Here is a 26,955-nt window from a genome sequence, read left to right as displayed (position 1 = left end):
AACAACCATAATTAAACTCAATCATGCAGCATGTTAAAAAATAAAAATTCTACAACGGTTAAATAACGCAAAGCCACAAAATATCTGTAGCGTCCCAGATTTTTAAAGTCTTATTTTAGAGATATTTATTTGATGATATATTATTCATACTAGGTAATGATATTTATTCTTGAAAAATTGATTAGATCATATGAATATTATAGGAATGAATATTGATTTGAGGTTATTATATCATGATGTTGATTTTATATGAGAGATTATATCTTGATTATTTTATTGGGAGATTTAAAAGATTTGATAATTGATGATTGATTAATATAATTGGGAGTATGATTGTAATAATTGGTGATTGATTTAATGAGATTTTATCAGTTGAGGAAATCGTGGGATTATTAATGGAAATTAGGTATTGGACATCTTATTGGTTTATTTTAATGAATTTGAGTAATTGGCCTAAACCACTTTTACGCCAACTTTCCCTAGCACCACTAAGAATTCTTTCAATTTTATTATTTCTCTTGCTTTCCCACTATACCGACAATGCTTCTCCCTTCTTTGTTTCTTTACTTATTTATTCTCATCCCTTTGAACCAAAGCAAACGAGAGAGGCAGACTTGAGAGAATGAGAGTTTGGGCGAGAGAGAAAAAAAGAGTTAGTGAATCGAAAATTTCTAGATAAGGATCAATTGCAGCAGAGTGGGTTTGAACAAGTAATTACCTTTGATGATCCATTCCTACAATCACTGTAAGTATTCTTACTTACTGAGTATGATATTGATATCCAATAATACGGATTCTTGTGGTTTTATAACTTGTTTGTCATTTTGATATATATGATTCAACAATGATTTATATTGTCGGAAATCAATTGACTCACTACTTCACAGTTTTTGTAGTGTTTGCAGGAATGGAAAATCAAGGTAATTATGCAGTTGTGATTAGAGATTCATATTGAAATGTACAGAGATTCCAAGTTGGTTAAGTTTTGTCTAGAGTTTAGACTGTCAGATAGATTTGTATAAATGCCTTGTACGACTTAGCTTTGGGTATTTTTGTATAAAGAAAAGTATTTTAACGGTATTGTTTTGTATTCAAAATTTCAGTTTTTCCGCTATATGAGATTATTTCAGCGCAACATTCAAATTTATTTACAAGATAAAAGAAGAGAAATATCGGGATGTTACAATATCAATCATCACACAGTCAACACAAGGATTTTTGTGACAAAATGGAAACTCTTTGAGCACCTCAAATGTAAAATCACTCTAGGGTAGCTTGACCAAAAAATCATTCCAGTATAGAAGAATGAAAAATTACAAGATGTTCATACTTACAAAACCTTTGTAAAAGACACACCCTTGTACTAAGCAAACAACTTGCTTGCCCGCTACCGCAGCCATTCCCCCAGAACCTTTCGACAACTTCTATACTTGATCTTCTTTACTAGAAATCCAATAGGCTTCTGTTGTTGATGAACGGTTGTGCTTTACAACAAACACTTAAGAAAGAAGCAATTGAGAGTAACAAAATATAAGTTTTCTCTATTAGCATATGAAGGAATTGCCTATTTTCTCTCTCAAAATATTGCTTCCAATCCCCACAAATTCATGCTCCAAAGCCTCTTACATAGACTTGAGAATATAGCTATAAAATCATAAAGTCGGTTCCGAAAACATGCAGATTTTCTACCCATTATTCACATCCGGTTTTGACCGGGTAAAGATTGGAATTGAAAATTTTTCATGAAATAAAAATTTGTATAATTTTGAGCTCCATTAAGTTTGCTTCAATCGGAGTTCGTACTCAAAAGTATGACCATTTTAGTCCGACTAAGTCAATATTGACAATATACACAAACTTGAATAAACATGTCATGGATCAACTTTTTTACCGACTTAACCCTACAAATATTACTTGCTTACGTAATATGGGATGAGAACTTACATAAATGATAGATATGATAGAATTTTCATGGAATCTTGGACTTCCTATGGTAGGATTTTCAAAGACCTCCTGTGAGCAATTAGAGGTACTCTCAACTCTTACAAACACAAGGTCTGAATAATTTACTTGTTTGATTTATTTTATTCAATAATAATGCAATATTTAAAAGAACATAATACAATAGAAAATAAAGTCTCACATGAAATATGCAACGCCCCAATGGAAATCAATTAACTAGTAATTGACTCCATGGTACGTCTCCCAGACTTGCCCCTCGCGGGACAAAGCTCAGGGATCTTAACCTCTCCTAAACGAGAGAATACATCGGAAGACTTTAACCACAAGAAACAAGAAAGCAATAACTAAGTATCACAATTATAAACACCAGGTAAAGATAAACCTCATAACATAAATAGATCTCCAAATGTACTGGTCAACAGACTAATCATCAAAATAGGTTACGAACCAAAATCATAAAATAATTGTCTGAACATAAGATAACAAAATCAACGCCTAAGTTTAAGTAGTGTTAGCATAATCACTATCTCTATCATCTCTGACCGGATGGTTCCTACATTGTCTCACATGGCCTTCAACTACAATGGGTCCATTTCCTCAAAAACGACTCGTATTAGGTCCTAAGCAACCACCCAAGTCCGGTCCGAAGGCATCTTCTTCTACGTTATCTAAACCGCACAATTTATACATAATTGAGGGAAAAAATAAAAAAGGGTAAGTCCAAAGAATTAGTGAGAGTTAATGCACATAATACCCATGCCACTTAGTGATGAACTCCGTTTGGTAAAGAATGCAACAGTTTAGGTATGACAGTTAACCATGGATGCAATATAGATATAGTACATGCTTATAATCATGAGAATCAGTGATAGACAGTCAACCGAGATATTACCCCTTCTCAGTTGGGTTGATGCTGTCCCGGGGACTTGTAATACAATGTCGGTGACCAGACCCTTGTACGCTACCGTTCATAACACTAGTAGCCCGACCGACTCCGACCTCGGGTGGCCCACACTACTAATGATGTACATCCTGTAGTGACCACCCGTTAAGGCTGCCCAATTACGAAACAACCATTGGATCCAAGGCCCATATAACAACACACACATTTAACCATAAAGTTAACATGTATAGTAAGCCCATAGCCGTTATCCCTCACATACCGGTGTACCATGACATATGACGCAATTACTCTTGTCCGTATTTTACATGCATGCTTTTACAAGTCTCAGTGTCATTATCTTGTTAAGTAGCACACTTTCACAAATGATAGAGTTTATGTGCAGCAGAGTGTATATCATGAGCGTTGTAAATATGCATGTTTTGGTACACAAAATAGTCGTGCAAAGTGGGAAAATAAATTGCGAGCATTATGTGATTTAAAACTCACCTGGGTTGAATAAACTCTCTGAGTATTCCTTCAAACGTTTCGGGCTCTCCAAATCTGTAGAAAACCTACTATTAGTCCTCAGTCCAATTAAAACGAACCTAAGAAGCAAAAACAGAGGCGGTAGAGTGTCGGGCCAAGACGACGTTCCTTATAACATCTTTGGGCGAGTGCTATGCCCCTAGGGGCGAGCACTCGGTCAAAGAGGATCAGGTGGAACCTCATTTGGTCCAATGCTCCCCCGAGCCTCCTCAACTAGTTCTAGGGCTACAGAAAGGGTTTCTAACACCTCCTATCCAAAACAACGCCTCTGAACAACAAGATTAAGTCTAATGGAAAGGAAAAGTCTATAACGAGATTAAAGCTTAACTTCTAGATATTAACAACTAAGCTACTATCAAAACAAGAGGCTTAACTTAACAACTTAACAAAACACAAGGGAAAAGGCAGTGGTTACCTCAACAGAGCAAGCTCTCCAAGAAGACCTCCTTCTTCTCCAAGAACACTCACAACCCCACACACATACTGTAGTGACCCAAATAATTAACTAAGCTTAGGTGACTTAGTTAAAAGAGGGGTTAATTTGGGTATTGGGTCACTAGGGTCAGCTATAGAGTCTTTCTGGAATTTTGGACTTTCTGACTGGACATAAGCTAGGGTTATCGGACGTACACTCCTGTTTTTAGTAGAGGACGTACGCAGGGGGACCATCGTACGTACGCTGACAATGGTACACTGGGGACCACACGCACGTATGCCCAAGGACCACTTGGACGTATGCTACTTTTTGAAAAACCTCTAGATGATACTTGGACGTATGATACAACCTTTGGACCGCTATGTAATAGTATCGGACATCCGCTACTTTCAAAATAGTTGGTGAGCATCTCAGCTTTTCTTCACCTATATATACCCCTACCCCCCTTCGTTGTTTCATACCCATTTCACGCTCCCAGGCTCCTAGAAACCCTTGAGAGTGTGTTTTGTGAGATGTGTGAGCTTTTGTGAAATAGGAGATGAAGTTCTTAAATTTTCGCTTCAAACAGGTAACGCTCTTTAACCTAGCTCGTTACTTAGTTGTTACGTTGTTCTAATGCTAGCTTAGTTGTTAGTTTTTAGTTTCTAGCTAGATTGTGCTTTAATCTTGTTAAAGTTAGTGTTTGTCTTGATCGAATGTATTATCTTTTGCATGGGGGCCATGTTTGGAGATAGGAGGTCTTAGAAATCCATTTAGATGGGTTTAGAAACGATTTGAGAGGATAGATGGACGTTTGGAACAAATAAGGTTCTACCTGAAACTTTCTGGGTGGACGTACAGTCTTGATACCGGACGTACGGTTAGGAACGATTCAGGGAAACACCATTTTAACCAAGCTGTCCAATAACTTCGGTTTTCATGTTTCTAAGGTTGTTTTTAGATAGAATTAGGACTAATAGAATGTTTTCCACAGATTTGGAGGACCCGAAACGTTTGGAGGTTTACTCGGAGGACTTAGTAGACCCAGGTGAGTTTTAACTCACATAATCCTCTGCACTATTTTTCCCATAACTGCACGTCTAATTTGTGTACCAAAAAATATACATATTTACAACTCTCACGATTTATACTTGTTGCACATGAACTCTAGCATTTTTGAGAAAAATGTTGTGCTGAATATGTTAATGAAAGTGAGACTTGTAAAGAAACATGCATGTAAAATACAAACAAGATAATTTGCATCGTATGACATGGTACACCGGTACGTGTGGTATAATGGCCTTGAGCTTACTATACATGTTAGCTTTATGGTCAAATGTGTGAGTGTTATGTGAGCTTTAGATCCAATAGTTTCGTGATCAGGTGCAGTCATTTCCAAATGACTTGGTTACTACTAGATGGACATCATTAGCGGTGTGGGCCACACGAGGTCAAACTCGGTCGTGCCGCTAATGTTATGTACGGTAGCGTACAATGGCTGTGACGTCCCACATCGCCTGGGAATGAAGATGAGGATGTGCTTAAATGTATACTACACCCTTAATGACAACAACGCGTTTTAAAGCCGTGATGGTCATGATCCCATCAGAACTCCGCAGTTAAGTGTGCTTCTGCTAGAGTAGTACCAGGATGGGTGACCTCCTGGGAAGTCTTGTTTGAGGGGAGCCAAAAGCAGATAATATTATGTGTCATTGGGGTGGGATGCTACAAATGGTATCAGAGCCATTGCCCAGCCTAAGATGGGGGGAGCGTGCACAAGCCCATGAAGGTCGTTAGCGGGCACTCGCTGGGGCGGACGCCAAGAATGGGCTAATCCCATGAGGGTCACCAGTGGGGACGCTGGGTCCTAAGAGGGGTGATTGTGACGTCCCACATTGCCTAGGTATGGAGATGAGGATGTGCTTAAATGTATACTACACCTTTAATGACAACAACGCGTTTTAAAGCCGTGATGGTCATGATCCCATCAGAACTCCGCAGTTAAGCGTGCTTCTGCTGGAGTAGTACTAGGATGGGTGACCTCTTGGGAAGTCTGGTTCGAGTGGAGCCAAAAGCGGATAATATTGTGTGTCATTGGGGTGAGATGTTACAATGGCTGAGGCATTGGCACTATATTATAGGTTCCTTGGGACAACGCCAACCTTGCTGAGAATGGGTAATATCTCGGATAGATCATACTATTGAAGTATGACTGTTACTTTATATCATATGCATATATCATATATCTATATCACGCTTATAATAAATTGTCATGATGAAACTGTTGCATATTTTATAAAAACCAGAGTTCATTACTAAACTGGCATGGGTATTATCTGTGTTAATATTCACTAAGTCTTAGACTTACCCCTTTCTTTTTATTTTATGTCTTCGCCCTTCATTATGAATAATTGCGCGGTTGAGCTAGCATAGACGGTGATACCTATGGACCGGACTTGGGTGATTGCTTAGGACCTAATTAGAGTCGTTTTTGAAGATATGGACCCGGTATGGTTGATATCCATGTGGGATGATAGAGGAACTACCTGGGCAGAGATGATCGAGATTATTATCTCATTAGCATTACTTAAGCTTAGGATTTGATCTGTTGATCTTTTGTAAGACAACTATGTATTTGAGGAATGTAATCCTTTTGTTTTGATGATGGTCTGATGACCGGTACATTTGGTGACTTCTTTTAATCTATGAGGAATTATGTTTACTCTCATGAATGTTGTGTAAATGTTTCATTATTACTCTCTATTCCTAAAGTCTAGAAAAGTCTTCCGCTAAAGTCTCTCGCTTATGAGTGGTTATGATCCCTGAATCGAACCATGAAGATAGTTACCAGTTAACTAATTTTCATCGGGGTCGTTACAGTTGGTATCAGAGCCTTATGCTTTGAAAAGACTTTAGGGTAAAAAGAAGAAGAGAACCTAGGCTATTATCACACCAAATTATAGGATAGATAAGTTGTTAGGGCTTAACCTCTAGGTTGGTCGCTCGGTTCTAGACAAGTCGGTTCAAACTTTGCTCTTCGTTGCATAGAATGCTGCCCTGAATCAACCCAGCAACCGGACCTAACGAGCTAGAAATCAGCAGTCCTGTGACCGATGGTCACCCTGAACCAGTGGACATTTCGTTTACAGAGCAGCACCTTGTTAAATACCAAAATATTCATATTTTAGCCCTTAACTTACATTTGTTAAATCCTTAGTTTTGTTAGTTTGTGCTATTTTATTTCCTTCTTGTATTTTCTTTGTTTTATAGGTGTTTGGAAGAAAAGAAAGCATTCCTAGAAGTATTGGGCTTAAAGGACAAAATTGGAAAAAAGTTAGAAGATTTGAAGCAAGCAAAAGCATTCTGGTAATGCAATCGATCGTAGGGGACCTGCGATCGAGCGCACTTCCAGAGAGGTCCAGACGAGCGAGTGCAGCCTTGTGCTCGTGCGCACACAAGGAGACTAGATCGCAGACATGCGATCGAGCCCACGCGGGCTGCGATCGATTGCACCCGTGCGCTGGAGAACAGTCAGCTGCGGCCAAAATTCCCTTTCCTTCCATATTAGGATATTCTAAGTCCCACTTGTAATAGGACTAAACCCTACGAATTTTCTAGGTTTACTAGGGGTTCTAGGATTTCTTTAGGCCTATAAATACGCCTCTTAGCTTCTAGAAAAAAGTGTGGAGAAAGAGGCACAAGCTCTAGAAAGGAATTGAAGGCTAGATCAAGAGGAGTTTGAGTTTTTCTTCTCTTCCACCTTTTATTTTGTTATGTAGTTTATATTTTAATTGGGGCTAGATTGAAGTCCTAATCATGTCTATTTAGGATTTCAATATTGGCGCCTTTGCTACAATTATGTTTTGGTGTATTTAACTTGATTAATTCCTGTTTTCTTGAATTCCTCATATGTGTTTGTTTGATCAACATATGCATGTGGTGTGGATTAGTTAATGAAATCAATTTGGATGATCAAGTCCTGGGTTTAATAAGAGTAACAAAAGAAATCCACACTGGGTTCTTGGGTTAATCAACATGGCGAACCGGGAGTAGACACCCAAGGCCTAGGCCTCATGTGTTTGTCGATTTTCACAAATTTATGCTTCCTTAAAGAACAACTTAGTAGACACCCATACTAAATCCTTTAAGAAAGAAAAGAATTAGAGTAGACACCCATGCCTAATTCATTGCTTAGGAAAATCAATAGCTTAAGAAGTAAACAACTATACCCTTAGGTTGGCAAACATTAAATATACCGGTATGATTGGCGCATTGGCATATTGTTATCTTAATTAGTCTGATTAGTGGTGAATATCAAAGCCCTAATCCTTTTTAGTTCTAGTTTATCTTTTATTTTATTTCTTTATTTTAATTCAATCGTGACAATTAAGTTTTATCTGTTAATTAAATAGGAAATTACTTCTAAATATAATTTACCAATCCTCGTGGAAATGATCTAGTATTTGCCTGCTATACTATCGTTTGATCTTGTGCACTTGCGAGTAAAATGCACCAAGTATTTGCCTATTAATTTATGTGGGTATTTGGCATAACAAGTTTTTGGCGCCGTTGCAGGGGATTGTGTTAAATTATGTCTAGAAATTTTTTTTCCTTTAGTTTAATTTAGTTTCTTTTTTGTTTTGTTTTTTTTTTTTCTCTCTCTATTTTGTTTAGTTTTTAATTTTGTTTTGTTTTTTTGTTTAATTTTTTTGTTTTGTTTTTCATTTCTGTTTCTGTACGCAAATCTGATTTAATTTGCATCAATGCGATCGAGCATAGTCTCACTACCATCGAGCGCACTGCTGCCTGGTAGACCTATATGCTTATGTTTTGCGATAATACGCTTGAGCGCCCATTCCAGGGAGATCGAGGAATGGGCGCTCGAGCGCAATTGTCTGCGATTGAGTGCACAGCCAGGCAGCAGTACTGAAGCTGTTGATTTCAATTTTGCTTTTATTTTTCATTTTCATTTTTTATTTTTGTTATTTTTATTTTTTATTTTTTATTTTTTATTTTTTGTTTTATGTTTTATGTTTTCTTTTATTTTGCCTTTTGTTTTCTGTTTCTGTTTTTAAATTCTGTTAGTTTTTATTATTTTTTATTTATTTTTATTTTGTGGTTTTAATTTTTCTCTGTTTTATGTCTGCAACTTTGAGTTACCATGCGGCAGTGCGATTGAGCACAAGTACCACTGCGATCGACCGCACCATTGCCAGACAGCAGTACTAAGCTGCTGTATTTCTAGTCTGCAGCAGTGCGACAGAGCACCCAACCAGAGGAATCAAGCGTACTACTGCGATCGAGCGCACCTTCATCCAGCAATACTGAAGCTGCTATAAATTCTAAATCTGATTGGTTTCTTTTTTTATGCAAGGTCATCAATCTCAGAATTTAGCCATTATTCCATATGACACTTGCTCTATGCACTTGAGTCCTCCATCAGGCTAGGTTTCATTTATTTATTCTAAGGACAAGTGTTCCAACATTCAAGTTTGGGGGTATGCTATGAGCCATGCTATTCCAGACAGTTTCGTCTATATCCTGGGCAAATTCTTTTCATGTTATAGACACATTGGGGACAATGTATAATTTAAGTCTGGGGGTATGGGAAACACATTTACACACACTTTGTCCCATTTTTGTTTTTGTTGTTGTTATATATATATATATGCATGTTCTTGTTTGTCTTAAGATTTTGGTTGATCTGAAAGAATTGTGATTTGATTTCATTGGTGAGCTTAAAATTTTGAACACATGATCTGATGATAAAATTTTTCAGTTTGGTTACTTGCTTTAGGCAGTTGAGAATTCACATGTTTGATCTAATCTTATACAAGCACATTAACACATAATTTGTGGGGCATGACATGAAAGTCTGATGTGTGTGTTTCTACATCTTGGGTGACACTGGAAGATCTATTATATGGATACTTTGGCATATACATATGTGAAAAAAAAAAAAAATCATTGATAACTTTTTCACTACGTAACTGGACCTCTTGCCTTATTAAGCATTGAGTATTCAGGTCAAAAGGTGAAGAATTTTGATTTGGTTAATGTCATGGTTAAGTTGGTTTCGTAGTCTTTTTGACTTGAGTTAGTAAGTCATTATGGGTGTTTTACACCTAATGCCCTAAAACCATCTGGTTTTGGAGTCATTGACTTAATACTCGCTACATGGGTCAATTAGAAAGCTTAAGGGAACCAAACATTGCACAGCCTGACCAAAAAGAAAAAGAAAAAAAAAAAAGTTATGCCATAGTTATTCATTCTAATGGAGATTTCAGTGAACTTTGAGATATTGAAACTTTGCACATTGGAGATAATTGGACGCTTCATATTTGTGTGCTAGTTCACTTTACACTATTTTGAATTTGTGATGCCTTAGCCTATCTTTTGTAAGTAATTAGACTTTAAAATTCCAATTCATTGTGAAGATGAAGTTTGTCTTTTTTAAGCTTGCTAATGAATGAAAATCATGATTTTGAGTGATACCTTAATTTTGAATAACATGAACTTGTGCATAATGTCTGTTGGTAACATTTCTGAAAAACCCTCACGAGCCTTCACTCGTCCTCTAGGAAATGCCTAGAGGTTTAAAAGGCTTGTTGCATATGCTAAATGCAATCGTACATCTCACGAAAGATGAATTTATCTTTTTGTTTTTTGCTTTTTAGTTTGTTTTTTGTTTTGTATTGCTAAGAGACTAGCAATATGTAAGTTTGGGGGGGTGTGTTAAGAGCCAAAATATTCATATTTTAGCCCTTAACTTACATTTGTTAAATCCTTAGTTTTGTTAGTTTGTGCTATTTTATTTCCTTTTTGTATTTTCTTTGTTTTATAGGTGTTTGGAAGAAAAGAAAGCATTCCTAGAAGTATTGGGCTTAAAGGACACCTTTGTTTTATAGGTGTTTTACACCTTTGTCCTTTAAGCCCAATACTTCTAGTAATGCTTTCTTTTCTTTCAAACACCTGCAAAACAAAGAAAATACAAAAATGAAATAAAATAACACAAACTAACAAAACTAAGGATTTAACAAATGTAAGTTAAGGACTAAAATATGAATATTTTGGCACTTAACACACTCCCAAACTTACATATTGTTAGTCCCTTAGCAATACAAAACTAAAAACAAACTAAAAAACAAAAACAAAAACAAAAAGATAAATCCATCTTTCGTGGGATGTACGATTGCATTTAGCATATGCAACAAGCCTTTTAAACCTCTAAACATTCCCTAGAAGACGAGTGAAGTCTCGTGAGGGTTTTCCAGGAATATTACCCAGAAACATTATGCACAATTCATGTTATTCAAAATTCATGCGTCACCCAAACCATTATTTTCATTCATTAGCAAACTTAAAAAGATAAACTACATCTTCACAATGAATTTGAATTTTAAAGTCTAATCACTTACAAAAGACAGGCTAAGGCATCATAAGTTCCAAACAGTGTAAAGTGAACTAGCACACAAATATGAAGCTTCCAATTATTTTCAACGTGCAATGTCTCACTATCTCAAAGTTCATTGAAATCCCCATTAGAGTGAATAACTATGGCATAACGTTTCCTTTTTCTTTTCTTTTTTTTTCTTTTTTTTTTTTTTTTTCAGGCTGTGCAATGTTTTGTTCCCTTAAACTTTCTAATTCACCCATGTATCGAGTGCTAGGTCAATGACTCCCAAACCAGGTGGTTTTAGGGCATTAGGTGTAAAAGACCCTTAAGGACTTACTAACTCGAGTAAAAAAGGCTACGAAACCAAACTAACCATGATATTAACCAAATCAAAATTCTTCACCTTTTGACATGATCACTCAATGCTTAATGAGGCAAGAGGTCTACTTAGTGAAAAACTTATCAATGATCTTTTTTTTTTTTTTTTTTAATTTATTTTTTATCATATATATATATATATGCGAAAGTATCCTAAGAGATCATCCAGTTTCACCCAAGACATAGAAATACACACATCAGACTTTCATGTCATACCCCACAAATTTCTTGCTAATGTGCTTGTGAGAAAGATCAGATCAAACATGTAAATTCTCAACTGCCTAAAGCAAGTAACCAAACTGAAAAATCATATCATTAGATCATGTGTTCAAAATTTTAAGCTTGCCAATGAAATCAAATCACAATTTTTAAGATCAACCAAAATTTCAAGACAAACATGAACATGCATTTTTTTTTTCCTTTTATTTATTTTTTATTTTTTTTTACAAATCACAAAATAAAACTAGGACAAAGTGTGTGTAAATGTATCTCCCATACCCCCAAACTTAAATTACTCATTGTCCCCAATGTGTCTATAATATGAAAAGAATTTACCTGGGAGATAGGTGAACTGTCTGGAATAGCATGGCTCATAGCACACCCCCAAACTTGAACTGAAGCACACTTGTCCCTGCAAAACAAAACACTCAAACAAATAAAAAGGAAACAAAAAGAAACTATAGATAAACATAAAAATAAACTGAAAAACAAATAAAAAAAATAACAGGATAAACTGTGAGGTGCCTCCCATGAGGGCTAAGTTTAACGTCTTCAGCCGGACTATTGTTCTCCTCTCACTGCTGTCCCGAAGAAGATGCTCCTAAAGGTGATGGCAATCGGTTTAGAATGGACCATATCAGTACTTCTAGGTTGGTTAATCTTTGCTCTGTTAGGACTTTCTCCTCCCGAGCCTCTCATCTTTGATCTGCTAGCTTTCTCTGGAGTTTTGCCACCTTTTCACTGATAGAACGATAGGGTGCCCGCCTAGAGTGACAGTCTCCTCCTCCGCTTCTTCTTCCTGCGCTGCAGGTTCATCTTCTTCCATAGGCTCTTCCTCAAACTCTTCCGCCTCAGCTGCTGGTGCTTGAGGTACCCTTTGCATGTGTGAACAACTTTGATTCCATTGTCTTATGCCAAACCGTAGGGTTTTGGTGATTGGTTCAACTTCTGAGGTGCCCTTTATGCCCTTTTTCCAAAGTATGTGAGTGAGTAAATATGGAAAGGGCAACCCCCCTAAATGCACCCCACTCCAAAACTTGTGAATTTGGCTCCAAATAATCGCAGGATTGGAACACCAAAAACCTTTATGAAAGGCGTAAAGTGTTTGGAGGAATATATCTTGCCTTTGAGTTTTGTGTCCCAAGGGAAAGGCATTGCAATGAAGAATAGAGTTCATAAGCCAGAGTTGTGAAGGTATCTTGGCCCTGCTGCCAACATTATTATGCTTGTCCGCAAACTGCCCTCCACACATGTTCGCAATTATATTTGCAACGTAGAACCTGGGAGGTTGTGCCTCAAACGGTGCTTCCTCTGGAGGGTGCTCATCATTGCACTTTAGAGTAATGGCAATGTCGACTAAAGTCACTTCAATATCCTTTCCTTGAAAGGTGGGGTGGTGCGGTGATAGATGACTACAGATGCGAGGTGGAGAGGGGTTACGGCGCAGGGGAAAAAAATTGAGAGGGGAATGGGGGAGATGACCTGAAAATAGGTCACGTGACTCTCTGCTCGAGTGCGCTCGATTGTACTTGCGTAGGGATGTGAGTTTATGGTGGTGATGCGCTCGGTCGCAGAAACAGAATGCCAATTTTTTTTTATTTTTTTTTGGTAAAAAGACTAAAACAAAGAACAACAAATCTAAAATTAACAAAATAAAACTAGAACACTAGATGATACTCCAACCAAATACTAGTAAAGTGCAACACATTGCTGTAAACAAATATATATATATAATCAAAGAATGAATTGGAACAACAATGGTAACGATAAAACCTGGTTGGAGATCATGGACCCAGATGGAGGACTCGAGTGCGTAGTGTCTGCGCTCGATCCTGTGGAGCTGACTCATTTAGTCAAAATATAGGGGATCTGCCAAGCAACGGAATCCCCTTCATTGAAGCACTTGATGCTTTTTGACCTTTAAGTTTAAACTTGAAACACCGGTCTTTTCTTCTTTTGCACCAAAGAGAATGAATTTTTTCTATAACAGGGGGATTCCAAGTGTCTGTAGATGAGGGTGGACCACTCTAAAGTTTTCTCAAACAGTTTCTCATCTGGTGGGGAATCATGAATTGGAATAAAAAAAGAAGAAAACTCAGGGAGCTTTTCTATCTTGATGTCCTCAATTTGCTCATTTGGTAGCTATAGCAGACTTCTCTCCTGGACTCTTGGTACTTCGGGAATAAGAGTTGATGTTGAAGAATTCTCAGTGCTCTTTTCTCTTTCCCAATGTTGTTCTTGTGGAATCTCCTTTTGCTCATCCTTCCTCTCTTCCACCTAATTTTCAACCACCTCTTCACTCCTCAATGTGACAGCTTGCTCATGACAGTAAGTCCCCTCATCCTCTATGTAGTGCTCAATTGCATTGGCTACCAATTGAAATTGACACTCTTTTTCTTCTTTTTTAAGTATATTTGCTATTTGCTTGAGGTGAGCCTCCATTCTGTCAAATGATTGCGTGCGAGAGTTATTCGTTCCTTCAAATGATCGCTTAATTTCCTCCATTTGGCTAAGATAAGCTAACATTGTTTCTTCTAGGGTAGAACTTTTCGGAGGAGGTATCTCTTCGTGATATTGTTGATGTGGAGAGGAATCTGAATGATCATAAATGGGAGATGGTTCCTCTTCATGATAGCAAATACTCTCTTCCTCCATGTAGTGTCCATTGGGATTGGTCACCAACTGACTTTGGAGCGCTTCTTCTTTGAGAAAATATGTTTTTTTTTTTTTTTTTTTGAATAAATATTGAATTTTCATTAAAATCAATGGACCAGAGCAAATTGCTCCAGTAATAATAAATCACGAATACAATCCGGTGGTACCTCCCACATTTTTTCCAAAACATGCTGTAAAGCATGCTTAGCCAGAACATGGGCAATGTTATTCCCTTCACGCTGAATAAAAGACATTTTCCAGAGGGGAAGAGACTGGATCTCCATCTTTAAACTGTCCATCACATGGCCCAAGCGACTCTTATCTACTTTGGCATAGTTGATTGCGTCAACAACAGATTTAGCATCTCCCTTAAAATGAACCTGCTGAAAGCCTCGTTCCTTACTCAGCTAAACCGCCATTAGAGCCGCGAGAGCTTCTGCAGCTAACGGTGAAGGACAACCCATGTGAGACAAGCATTTGGCCATAATCAACTGTCCCCTGTGGCCATGAATCACCACTGAACACCCCATAATGCCTCGTTGAGTGTCCAAGGAAGCGTCCCAGTTGGCCTTGACCCATGCCGGGGATGGAGGAGTCCACGAACAGGGGGGAGACTCCATGGGAGCTGGTTGTAACGTCTCTCACTGCGCTAGAACAGACTGGAACTCCTCTATAGCCTGGGTTGTCCGTAGAATCATCGTCTGAGGGGAAAGCATCGGGCCTCCAAAAACCACTTCATTGCGTCTCAACCATATTCGTCTGGCCAACCCCGCAAATTGCACCATTTCATCCAACGAACACTTATTGAACAAAGACTCAACCACAAATCTGAAGCTCGTTCCCTCAAAGGAACTCTTCTGTATCTTAGCACATGCCAAGCTCCACATATCCATAGCAGACGGGCACTGCCATAGGATGTGAATAACAGACTCCACCGCCAAACCACATAAGGGACATGAGTTATCAGAAATAATCCTCTTATAACATAAATTTTCCCATGTCGACAAAATATCATGACTAGCTCTCCAAAGGAAATTTTTTTCAGGAGGGGGGATCGGCAAAGCCCACAAGTTCTTCCAAAATATAAGAAAGCCCTCCTTTGATGAGCATTCAGCCTGGTCCCTTTGGAGAACCTCCTTCTGCATGTGATATGCGCTCCTCACCGTAAACAATCCATTGGTCGTGCCTCTCCAGATAAGTGTATCTGGTTGGTTGGTATAGCTGGGAGGGATTGACATAATCAGTTGAACAACTTCTGGGTCAAAAATTGAAGCCAAGAGTTGGGTATTCCACCACTTTGACTCCCCGTCTAGCAGCTCACTGACAGTAGCATCCGAATGTAGGACAACCGGGGGAGAACTAATCCGACCAGTGCTATGTGAGGGAAGCCAACGGTCTTTCCAGATCCTTATAGTAGAACCATTTCCCACCCTCCACATCAGCCCTTCCTGAAGAAGAGCACAAGAGCAGTGAATGCTACGCCAAGCGAACGAGGGTCGTCGTCCAACTTTAGCCTCCAAGACTGACCTATCCGAGTAGTATTTTCCCTTCATCACGTGGGCCACTAAACTGTCCGAATTATTCCATAGTCTCCAGCTTTGCTTAGCCAAAATCGCTTTATTAAAGCAAGTGAAGTCGCGAAAGCCCATCCCCCGGAAGCTTTAGAGAGACCCATGCAATCCCAACTCATCCAATTAATCCCAGCTTCTTTCCCATATTGTCCCCACCAGAATTTTCGTATTTATGTATTTATTTCAACACATAAAGCTTTTGGGAGAAGGAAGATGCTCATGCAATATGTGGTAATAGCCTGCATCACCGCTTTAAGTAAAATCTCTTTACCGGCCTGCGATAGGAACTTAAGCTTCCAATCTTGCAGGCGTTTCCGCACCCTGTCAATAATACCCCGGAATGCGGCTGTACGGAATTTCCCCACCAAAGCCGGTAATCCCAAATAACTGTCATACCTTTGCGTAGCCGGAATACCCGCTTCATCCAAAATCGCAACCTTGCTCTCTAACGATGTATTTTTGCTAAAATATATGGAGGCCTTGTGAGTATTGAGTCGTTGACCCGAAGCCAACTCATACCTTCGTAACACCTCCGTCAAAGAATGCCATTCCACCATGCTGGCTTTGCAAAACAAAAGGTTGTCGTCCGCAAAGAAAATGTGACTGATTCGAGGCCCCCTTTTCGATGTGAGAACCCCTGTCAATACCCCATCTTCGTTGGCTTTGACCACCAAAGTGCTTAAAACCTCCGCACAAAGGAGGAAAAGATAAAGGGAGATAGGATCTCCTTGCCTAATACCCCTTCCTAGTTTGATAGACCCACAAACCTGGCCATTAACGAGAACGCCATAGTTGACAGTTGTGACACACATCATAATCAAATCAATCCACCGTTTAGCAAACCCCAATTTTCTCATCACAATCACGAGAAAATTCCAATCCACCCAGTCATATGCTTTGGTCATATCCAATTTAATTGCCATAAATCCCTGCTTACCCCTCATTCGAGCATGCATCGTGTGCAAAGTCTCATATGCCACCAAAACATTGTCTGTAATTAATCGGCCGGGTACAAAAGCGCTTTGCGTTTGAGAAATAATTTGGGGCAAGAGGAGCTTCAATCTGTTAGCCAAAATCTTTGAAATCACCTTATACAAAACTTTACAAAGACTAATAGGCCTAAAATCCGTGACACTATTAGGCCTTTTCACCTTTGGAATTAAAGCAATGTTTGTCATATTCAACCAAGGGGGCATTATTCCGGAATTAAGAGTACCTAAAATGGCATGGGTTATATCCTCGCCCATAATCTCCCAATTTGTTTGATAAAAGCCAGCAGAAAAACCATCGAGACCCGGGGCCTTGGACGAAGCCATTTGATGGAGCGCATGGTATACTTCATCGGCCATAAAAGGTTTAAGAAGAGAAGCATTCATATCTTCTGTCACCCTTCTATTCATGTTTTGAACACATGATTCCATCTCCTCTGTAGGAACCTCAGCAAAAAGGCCATGAAAATAATTTATGAATGCACATGTTACCTCCTCAGCCGTCGAGCACTGATGGTTCTTATCGTCAAGTATACTAGAAATGCGACTTGATTTTCTACGTGAGGACGCGCATGCATGATAGTAGCGTGTATTACGATTGCCATTCCTTAGCCACTCGGCTTTAGCTCGTTGCTTCCAATAAATATCTGCTCTCGCCATAAGCCCCTACAACTCACGCCGCAATGAAAGCACCCACTCCCTACTACTAGCCTCTTCACTATCATGCTCGGTAATAAGCCATTTTTGGATCCTAGCAATATTACCTAACAGAGACCCATTCTGCGTCCTTCTCCATAAAGCAAGCCCGGCTTTGCATTTTGAGAGATTCGTGGCCACATCATTCCAAGCATTCCCATCCAACACCCTCCTACCAGGCCATACTCCCGAGATGACCTCACGGTACCCCTCGTCCATCTCCCAGTGGGCTTCATACCTAGAAGATTTTTTTCCCCCACCTCCTGTTCTCTCCAGTTTTAACCATAAAGTTAAAGGGCAATGGTCAGAACAGGTGACCACATCTACTAACACCTCAGCCTCTGGAAAAAGGTCTCTCCACCCTTTGTTTGCTACACTCCGGTCCAACCACTCCTTTATGAATTTCGACCCTTTCCGAAAGTTGCACCATGTATACTTGGGGCCTTTAAACCCCAGATCAGATAAGTCACAGCTTGCCAGTGTCGACTAAAAATCAATCATTTTGCTAACTGGATGTTCATTGCCCCCCCACTTCTCCGAGGAAAAAATGACTTCATTAAAATCCCCAATGCATACCCATGGATAGGGGGGTACTTGTTTCAAGTATTTAAGCATTGCCCAAGCTTCATGCCTCTTGGTTGGGTCCGGGTGTCCATAGAACCTCGTAAACTTCCATGGCATTGTCTACTCAGCCGGAAATTTTACCATGCCATTGATATGGCGTTGGCTAAAATTTTGGATTTCGACCTCAATGTCATCTCCCCATAAAAGTACTAGACCACCACTCCGACCTAAACACTCGACTACTAACATGTTTGGGAACCCCAATCTTGATCGGATGGTTTCCATCTTAATTTTTCGTAACTTGGTCTCCATGAGAAAATATGTGGTTTGTTTGAGGTGGGCCTCCGTCCTTGTAATTGCTTGCAAGCAAGAGTTCTTCATCTCCTTAATTGCTTGTTGTGTAGTCTCGGTCAATATTCTGATCTTATCTAACAACTCTTCAGAGACCTTAGGAGGAGGGGGCTCAGCCTGATATTGCTGTTGTGGAGCTGATTGAGGGGAATATGCATGATTATGGAACTGCTGCTATGATTGATGTTGCAGTCCATGAAATTATGGAGCATGAATTTCAAGAGCTTGAGCTTACCATGAGAGATTAGACTGTTGGCTCCATGACGGGTTACAGGAATCAAAATAGTGGTTGTTCCCCGGTCTAGTGACCGATGTGTTCATATGCCCAAAAGAATTGTTAGAAATTTGTGTTATTGAAGGACATTCTCTAACATGGTGATAAGGATCATGGCAAAATGAACATGGTCCATGGGGTGTCGGAATGCCTCCCCATGTGTGTGAAATCAGAAATAAAATAACAAAAAGGAAAAATAAAAAGGAAAATTAAAAACAAAATTAAAAATGAAACTTACGAAGATGCAGACTCAACTGCCCTGCATGAAAAGAAAATAAAAAATTAGATTTGTAATTATAACAGTTTCTGTGCTCCTGTCTGGATGTGTGATCGATCACACTTGCTCGTGCGCTCGATCACCCTAGAATGGGCGCTCGAGCGCACCTCCGGAAGCAGAACAGTAATTGCGGAAAACTAGAAAAAACAGGAAAAAAAAAAACAAAAAAAAACAAAAAAAAACCAAAAAAAAAAAAAAAAAAAACCAAAACAAAAAACAAAAACAAAACAAAAGAAAACAAAAAAAAATTAAAAACAAAAACAAAAATAAACTAAGGAAAAAAAAATTTTCAAACAAAATCAAACAATCCCGACAACGGCGTCAAAAACTTGTTGTGCCAAATACTACCTAAATTAATAGATAATAATTGGTATGTTTTAGCTCGTAAGTACACAAGAGCAAGACAGTAGTATAGTGCAGCAAGTACAAGATCGTTCCCATGGAGCATGTTGATTTTATTTAGAATTAATTAAAATATCAAAGTTGTCACGAAATTGATATTGATATATTTAAAAGAAGTAAAGACAAATAAAAAGGTAGGGCTTTGATATCCACCACTAATCATGCTCAAATAATATAACAATATGCCAATGCTTTAATCATATTATGAATACTTAATGTTTGCTAACTTAAGGGCATTGGTGTATACTCCTTAAGCTATAGATTTCCCGAAGCAACGAATTTATGCATGGGTGTATACTCTAATTCTTTTCTTTCTTAAAGGATTTAGCATGAGTGTAGACTAAGTTGTTTTTTAAGAAAGCATGAATCTATGGAAATCGACAAACACACGGAACCTAGGGCATGGGTGTATACTCCTGGTTTTCCATGTTGATTAACCCAAGAACCCGTGAGGAATTCTTTTGTTACTCTATTAAATCCAGGACTTGATCATACAAATTGATTTAATTAACTAATCCATACCACATGCATATGTTGATCAGGCAAACACATATGAGGAATTCAATAAAACAGGAATTAATCAAGTTAAGCATCACAATATGATTATCACAAATGCGCCAATATTGAAATATTAAATAAACATAATTAGGGCTTCAATCTAGCCCTACTATGTAGTTTAGTTACACATGAGTTTGATGTTCAACATCTTCATAAAATAAAGAGGAAAAGAATAAACACAAAAACTTGAACTTGAAGAGCTCCAATTCTTTTTCTTGGAATTGTGTCTATTCTAAAGGCTTAATGGTCTATTTATAGGCCTTAGGAACACTCTAAAAATAGAAATCATAGCTTTTGCGTTCTAAGTCGCCTAGGGTTTTGAAGGGGTGAAAAAGAAGACTTTCCGGAATAGGGCGCTATTGCCTTGCTCCTCATGCACGGGTGCGCTCAATCGTAGCTCGTGTGCAATCGATTGCATATATGCGATCGATCTCCTATGTTGGGCGCTCGATCGCAGGTGTGATCAAGGCTGCTTCTTGTGTGCATGAGCGCGTGCGCTTGTCTGGTCATTTTGCTGGTAGTGCGCTCGAGCACAATAACCGTGCGATCGATTACTCTACCAAAACCTCTAACTTTTCCCAAATTTGCTCTTTAAGCCCGATATTTCTAGAATTGCTTTCTTTTCTTCCAAAAACCTATAAGACCAAGAAAATACAAAAAATAAATAAAATTGCACAAACTAACAAAACTAAGGAATTAACAAATATAAGTTAAGGGCTAAAATATGAATATTTTGGCACTTAACATGTCTTAACTCTCGTATCAGGATTATGATGAGTTACTTCGACATTCACGATTTTTCCCAACTAGTGGATCGAGCTTCGATCTACGAAGAGAGTCTGAAGGAGAACGCAACAGAGCATGCAGATCAAAAGAGGAGGGCTCAAGGACCTGGTGCTTCGGTAGTAGAAGCCAAACCAGCTAAAAGGTTGGCATTGGGGAGTTTTCCACCCTAGAGGTCACAAGGACGTACCTCCAGAAACCCTCAAGTTTCGCCACAGAAGGGTCAGTTGTTGGAGTTGTGCAAGAAGTGCTTTAAGGTTCATTGGGGACCTTGTAAGATGGCAACTGGGACTTGCTACCAGTGCGGCATATTTGGTCACCTTAGCAAGGACTGTGTGAAAAAGAGGAGCACTCAGAAGCCTTTGGCGCCAGCACGAGTTTATGCGCATGTTCCAAGAGAGTCGGAAGGAGGATCGGAAGCAGTGACAAGTACTGTCCTTATACTTGGATTTGAGGATTTAGTTTTATTTGATTTAGGGGCCACCCACTCCTTCATATCTGTTATGTTTGTAAGATTGTCTAGACTTATAGTACAAACTTTGGAACCTGGTCTTGCTATAGCTACCCCAGTAGGGAAGACTGTAGTTTGTAAGCATGCAGTTTGCGGATGCCCTATTAGTATCTGTGGAAGGATACTTCCTGCAAACTTAGTTGTTCTCCCAATGGTTAGTTACGACGTTATTCTCGGAATGGATTGGTTTGCTAAGCATCTTGATGTGTGCCAAATATTGCATATTTGGACCCTTTAATTTACTTGTGTTAATCCTTTAGCTGTGTTATTATCTAATGTTCTGTGTTAGTTTTGTGTTTTTAGTATTTTGTAGGTCGTTGAAGAAAAACTACTTTTCAGAAGAAAACATACTTTGAGAAGACCTAGACAATGTGGTTAAGTTTAACCAAATCCAAGAAATGGTTAAATCGGATTAAAGATCAAATTAGATTAAAGTTCAGATTGGATAAAATTTCGGATTGGATTCAAATTCAGATTCTGCACATGTCTCAATCTTTTGACCATAACTTTTTGCTCAAGTATCTGATTGAGATGATTCAAGCGGCATTGGAAAGCTAACTCAAGATAATACAATTCATTATAAAATAGGATTTTCCTAATTCGGACATTTACTATTCCAAAATCGTCCCACAATAAAAGGATACAAACCTGGACGAATTTTATCTGATTTCAACTTGTACAACCCTAAGTTTTAGGTCTATAAATAGGGAATTTCAAGATTGCAAAGGAGAAAGAAGAGAGTTTAAGGTTTTCCTAGCTTTTGGATCTCAACTTTGTGAGTCTTATTTGTAAGTACTCAATTTTACATTATGAATTCAATCAATCTTGTTTTGTCTTTCAATAACATGAGAGGCTAAACCTTCAACTAAGGTTGAAGATGAAGCCTCACTTATGATTAGCAACTTTGTTTCATGTATGTAATATTTCCTAATTTAATAGTTTAATTGCTCTATGTTTTACTTCTAATCAATTGGATTGAATAATTCTTGGATATCTTTTGTGATTCAAGGATACACTTGATGATTTAAGATTATTCAATACAATTGATTGCTTGGTTTTCTTTATTAAAAATTAGATTTTCCCTGTGATTTATTCTCTGGATACAATTGGTGTTTTGATAAAGATTGGATATTTTCTTGTGATTTACGGATACAGTTAATGATTTGATCAAATATTGGATTTCTTTTGTGATTTGGGTTATGAATGGATACATGGGATATTTTGATTAATTCTTTGAAGCAATAGTAAAACAAACTTAAGATTTATATGTGAGAACTTTGGGGAATATTATAGATCATGAAATTATGTTGTTATGAATTTGTGAGTGCGGATTCCGAAACCTTAGTGCTTCGTCATAAGATTTCAATCACTTTAAATTGCTTATGTTTTTGCTTTTTCATTCAAACAAAAAATTCTCTCAAAAATTTGGAACTAGATTAGGGTTTAATTAATTTAGATTTAAAATTACTTTCAAGAATATAATTCCCTGTGGGTTCGACCTCGCACTTGAAATTTATTAACTACAATTGATTCGTACACTTGCGAGTATATTAAAATCTGCACAACACATCTGGCAGTTATCGACTGCGCTCGGAAGCAAGTTACGCTCAAGCCGTGGGGAGAAGGAGAAGTTACATACGTTGGATCGCGAGTGAGATCTTTACCTCCTACAGTTTCGGCCATTCTGGCCAAAAAGCTTATTCTTGAAGGAGGGCAAGCGTTTTTGGCGTTCGTTACCACCCCAGCGAAGGAAGAGAAGAAGGACTTGCAAGACATCCCTATGGTGCGAGACTATCCAAATGTCTTTCCAACAGACTACTCTAGATTGCCACCACAGAGAGAGGTTGAATTTGGGATTGAGTGAGTGCTTGTTGTGCTTGTTAAGTGCCAAAATATTAAAATTTTAGCCCTTAACTTATATTTGTTAATCCTTAGTTTTGTCAGTTTAAGCTATTTTAGTTCTTTTATATGTTTTCTGTGTTTTTGTAGGATTTTGGAAGAAAAGAAAGTATTTTTGGAAGTCTCGGGCTTAAAGGACAAAATTGGGAAAAAGCTAGAAGAGTTGAGTCAAGCAAAAGGTTTTGATAGTGCGATCGATCACAGGGTTACTGCGCTCGAGCGCACTACCATAGAGGTCCAAGCGAAGACGAGCAAGGCGCGCTCGTGTGCACAAGAAGCAGACTCAATCGCATTTGCAATTGAGCGCCTAACACAGGAGATCGATCGCAGTCTTGCGATCGAGCGCACCTGTGGGTGAAGGGCAAGTCAGCCGCAGCCTTATTCTAGAAAGTGTCTCTTTTAGGGTTTTGAAGTCTTGTGCGAACTATGACTCAATCCCTACATTTTTAGGGTTTCTAGAGTATTCCTAAGTCTTATAAATAGACTCTTAAGCCTTCAAAGTAGACACACAATTTTTCAAGGAGAAGAATTGGAGATCTTCAAGTTCGAGTTTTTTTATTCTTTTCCTTTCTATTTTATTTTATGAAGATGTTTAACATCAAACTCATGTATAACTAAACTACTTAGTAGGGCTAGATTGAAGCCCTAATTATGTTTATTTAATATTTCAATATTGGCGCCTTTGTGATAATCATATTGTGATGCTTAACTTGATTAATTCTTGTTTTATTGAATTCCTCATATTTGTTTGCCTGATCAACATATGCATGTGGTATGGAATAGTTAATTAAATCAATTTGGATGACTGAGTCTTGGGTTTAATAGAGTAACAAAAGAATTCCTTACGGGTTCTTGGGTTTATCAACATGGAAAACCGGGAGTATACACACATGCCCCAGGTTCCGTGTGTTTGTCGATTTTTCATAGATTTATGCTTTCTTAAAGAACAACTTAGTATACACCCATGCTAAATCCTTTAAGAAAGAAAAGAGTTAGAGTATACACCCATGCCTAACTCATTGCTTAGGCAAATCTATAGCTTAAGGAGTATACACTCACACCCTTAGGTTGACAAACATTAGGTATTCATAATATGATTAAAGCATTGGCATATTAATTTATTATTTGAGCATGATTAATGGTGGATATCGAAGCCCTGCCTTTTATCATTATTGCATCAAATTCAACCTGTTATCTTGTTTTATTTACTGAAATTAATTTTAAGCAAAATTTACCAATCCTCGTGGGAATGATCTCGTACTTGCACTCTATGCTACTGTTTCGACCTTGTGCACTTGTGAGTTTAAACGTACAATTATTTGCCTATTAATTTAGATAGATATTTGTACAACAAGTTTTTGGCGCCGTTGCCGGGCATTGTGTCAAATTTTGTTTAGAATTATTTTCCCGCAGTTTAGTTATTTTAATTTTTAATTTTAATTATGTTTTTATCAAAAATCCAAAATATTTTTCGTTTTTATTTATCTATTTTCTGTTCTGTTTCATCTACGACATCCTACATTCTGTTACTGCGATCGAACAGAGACCGAGTGCGATCGAGCGCAGTACGATAGAGCGCTCTAATCTACGATCGAGCGCAGTTCTAGGGAGTATCCGGATAGGAGCATTAAAGCTGCTATGACTGCAGAGACAAATTTTCTTGTGCAAGATCGTCGATCTCGAGCCTCAACCATCCTTCCACTCGATCTAGAAATTGAGCGGACCATTCAACAATGGGCTAGAGACAACTCCGACACTAAAGAAGAAGAGGAAGTTGAGGAAACAATGGAAGATCTTCTAGAGAATCCACCACCAGCGCGAAGAGTTACAAAACAGTCTTTCATCCTAAAAAACCCTAACCAGCCATCATGCATCGCCTATCAACCAAAGGCGGAAGGCAATTACTATATATCCCCGCAAATACTCAATGCCTTGACTCACTTCAAGGGCACAGCTACTGAGGATCCACATTTGCACCTTAGAGAGTTCTTTCATCTTTACAAGCTTCAGCACATCCAGGGCCTAAATTTTGAGGGAATCAAGTTAGTCTTGTTTCCTTTTTCCTTGAAGGATAATGCTAAGTTATGGTATAATTCCTTGCTTGCAGATTCCATTCGTACTTGGGACGAGTTGTCCAATAAGTTCCTAAAAAAGTTTTTCCCAGCTCAAAAGACAAGGCAACTTAGAAGGGAGATTCAATCTTTTCAATAGAGAGATGGAGATCTTTTCTTCGAAGCATGGGACCACTTTAATGCGCTACTTCTCAAGTGTCCACATCACAACCTACCTCAAGATCATTAGGTACAAGCTTTTTATGAAGGTTTAAATGATATTAACAAGGGTGTTGTTGATTCAGCTTGTGGAGGTGTGCTGATGGAAAAGAGCAGTGAGGAAGCCATAGAGATCTTTGAGACATTGAGTGAACACTCCCAACAATTCTCATCGAGAGGGAGGCAAGGAGTAAAGAGCAAGGGCATGTATGAAGTAAATAGCGGAGTGCAAGATCAGATGGTTGTCATGCAGAAGACATTAAATATGATTGTAAACGCCATGAATACTCAGAACATCTCTCACGTTCAGCCAGCTGCCCAACCCCAGGTATGTGCCATATGTTCTCATTTTGATCACACTACTGAGACTTGCCCCTTGTATTCATCTGCAGATCAAGAACAAGCAAACTATGTGGGACAGAATAATTATCCTCCCAAGAACAATCCCTACTCCAACACTTACCATCCAGTGTGGCGAAACCACCCCAATTTCTCATGGAGTAACAATCAAAATGCTCTGAACCCTCAAGGACAGCAGAGGAACTCCCAACAAGCAAGTCAATCAATTCAAGCGTCAAAGAAGAATGACCTGGAGAGTATGGTACGCACCCTGGTGACTACGCAACAGGACTTTATGACTGATCAAAAAACAAGTCAATGCAAAGACCGATCAAGTGATTCAAAGAACCGATCAAGCCATTCAAATAACCGCTCAAGGCATTCAAAGACTAGAAGTACCAATGGGGCAAATGGCTAAGGAGCTTAGTGAAAGAAAGCAGGGTGAATTTCCATCCCAAACAATACCTAATCTAGGCGGTCACCAGCAACTAAAAGCTGTAACAACTCTTAGAAATGACAAGGTCATAAAAACTGAAAAGACAGCACCAGCATCTCTAGATGAAGCCTTAACATCCAAGGTAAATAAAATGGAGAAGGTGAATGCACCACCCTTCCCTCAAAGGTTAGTAAAGCCAAAGAAAGAAAAACAACTTCTTGACATTTTTGAGACTTTGAGAAAAAGTAGAGATTAACATTCCTTTATTAGATGCAATTAGACAAATTCCCTCATTTGCTAAATTTTTAAAGGATTGTTGCACTCATAAAAGGAAGTTTTAAGACCATGAGACAATGGCTTTAACAGAGGAGGTAAGTGCGGTGTTGTTAAGAAAACTACCACCGAATCTAAAAGATCCAGGTAGTTTTACCATTCCTTGTAGAATAGGAGACCATCTTTTTGAAAGGGCACTACTGGATCTAGGAGCAGGAGTTAATTTGCTACCATACACTATATATGAGACACTGGGTTTGGGGGAACTTCAACCAACTTCAATCACCTTGCAATTGGCAGACAAAAGC

At 38.5% G+C, this 26,955-nt stretch overlaps 1 protein-coding gene and 1 non-coding gene across 2 annotated transcripts; one reads left to right on the top strand and one right to left on the bottom strand.

Moving 5' to 3' along the window:
* The first annotated feature begins 21,197 nt into the window (after positions 1 to 21,197).
* On the top strand, positions 21,198 to 23,294 carry LOC148584174 (uncharacterized). Its single transcript, XM_088518778.1, has 2 exons — positions 21,198 to 21,507; positions 23,008 to 23,294. Exons 1-2 carry the CDS (start codon positions 21,198 to 21,200, stop codon positions 23,292 to 23,294), a joined length of 597 nt encoding a protein of 198 aa, XP_088374904.1.
* Positions 23,295 to 25,507: 2,213 nt separating this feature from the next.
* Positions 25,508 to 25,614, bottom strand: LOC148584173 (small nucleolar RNA R71). Its single transcript, XR_015913055.1, has one exon. It is a non-coding gene; the product is annotated as a small nucleolar RNA R71 (small nucleolar RNA).
* Positions 25,615 to 26,955: the final 1,341 nt, after the last annotated feature.

This window comes from Corylus avellana, chromosome 8 (assembly GCF_965113065.1).
Source record: "Corylus avellana chromosome 8, dhCorAvel1.hap1.2, whole genome shotgun sequence".
In the NCBI taxonomy this organism is placed as follows: Eukaryota; Viridiplantae; Streptophyta; class Magnoliopsida; order Fagales; family Betulaceae; genus Corylus; species Corylus avellana.
Note: the sequence above shows the minus strand (reverse complement) of the source record. Positions and strands in the feature narration are given on the sequence as shown.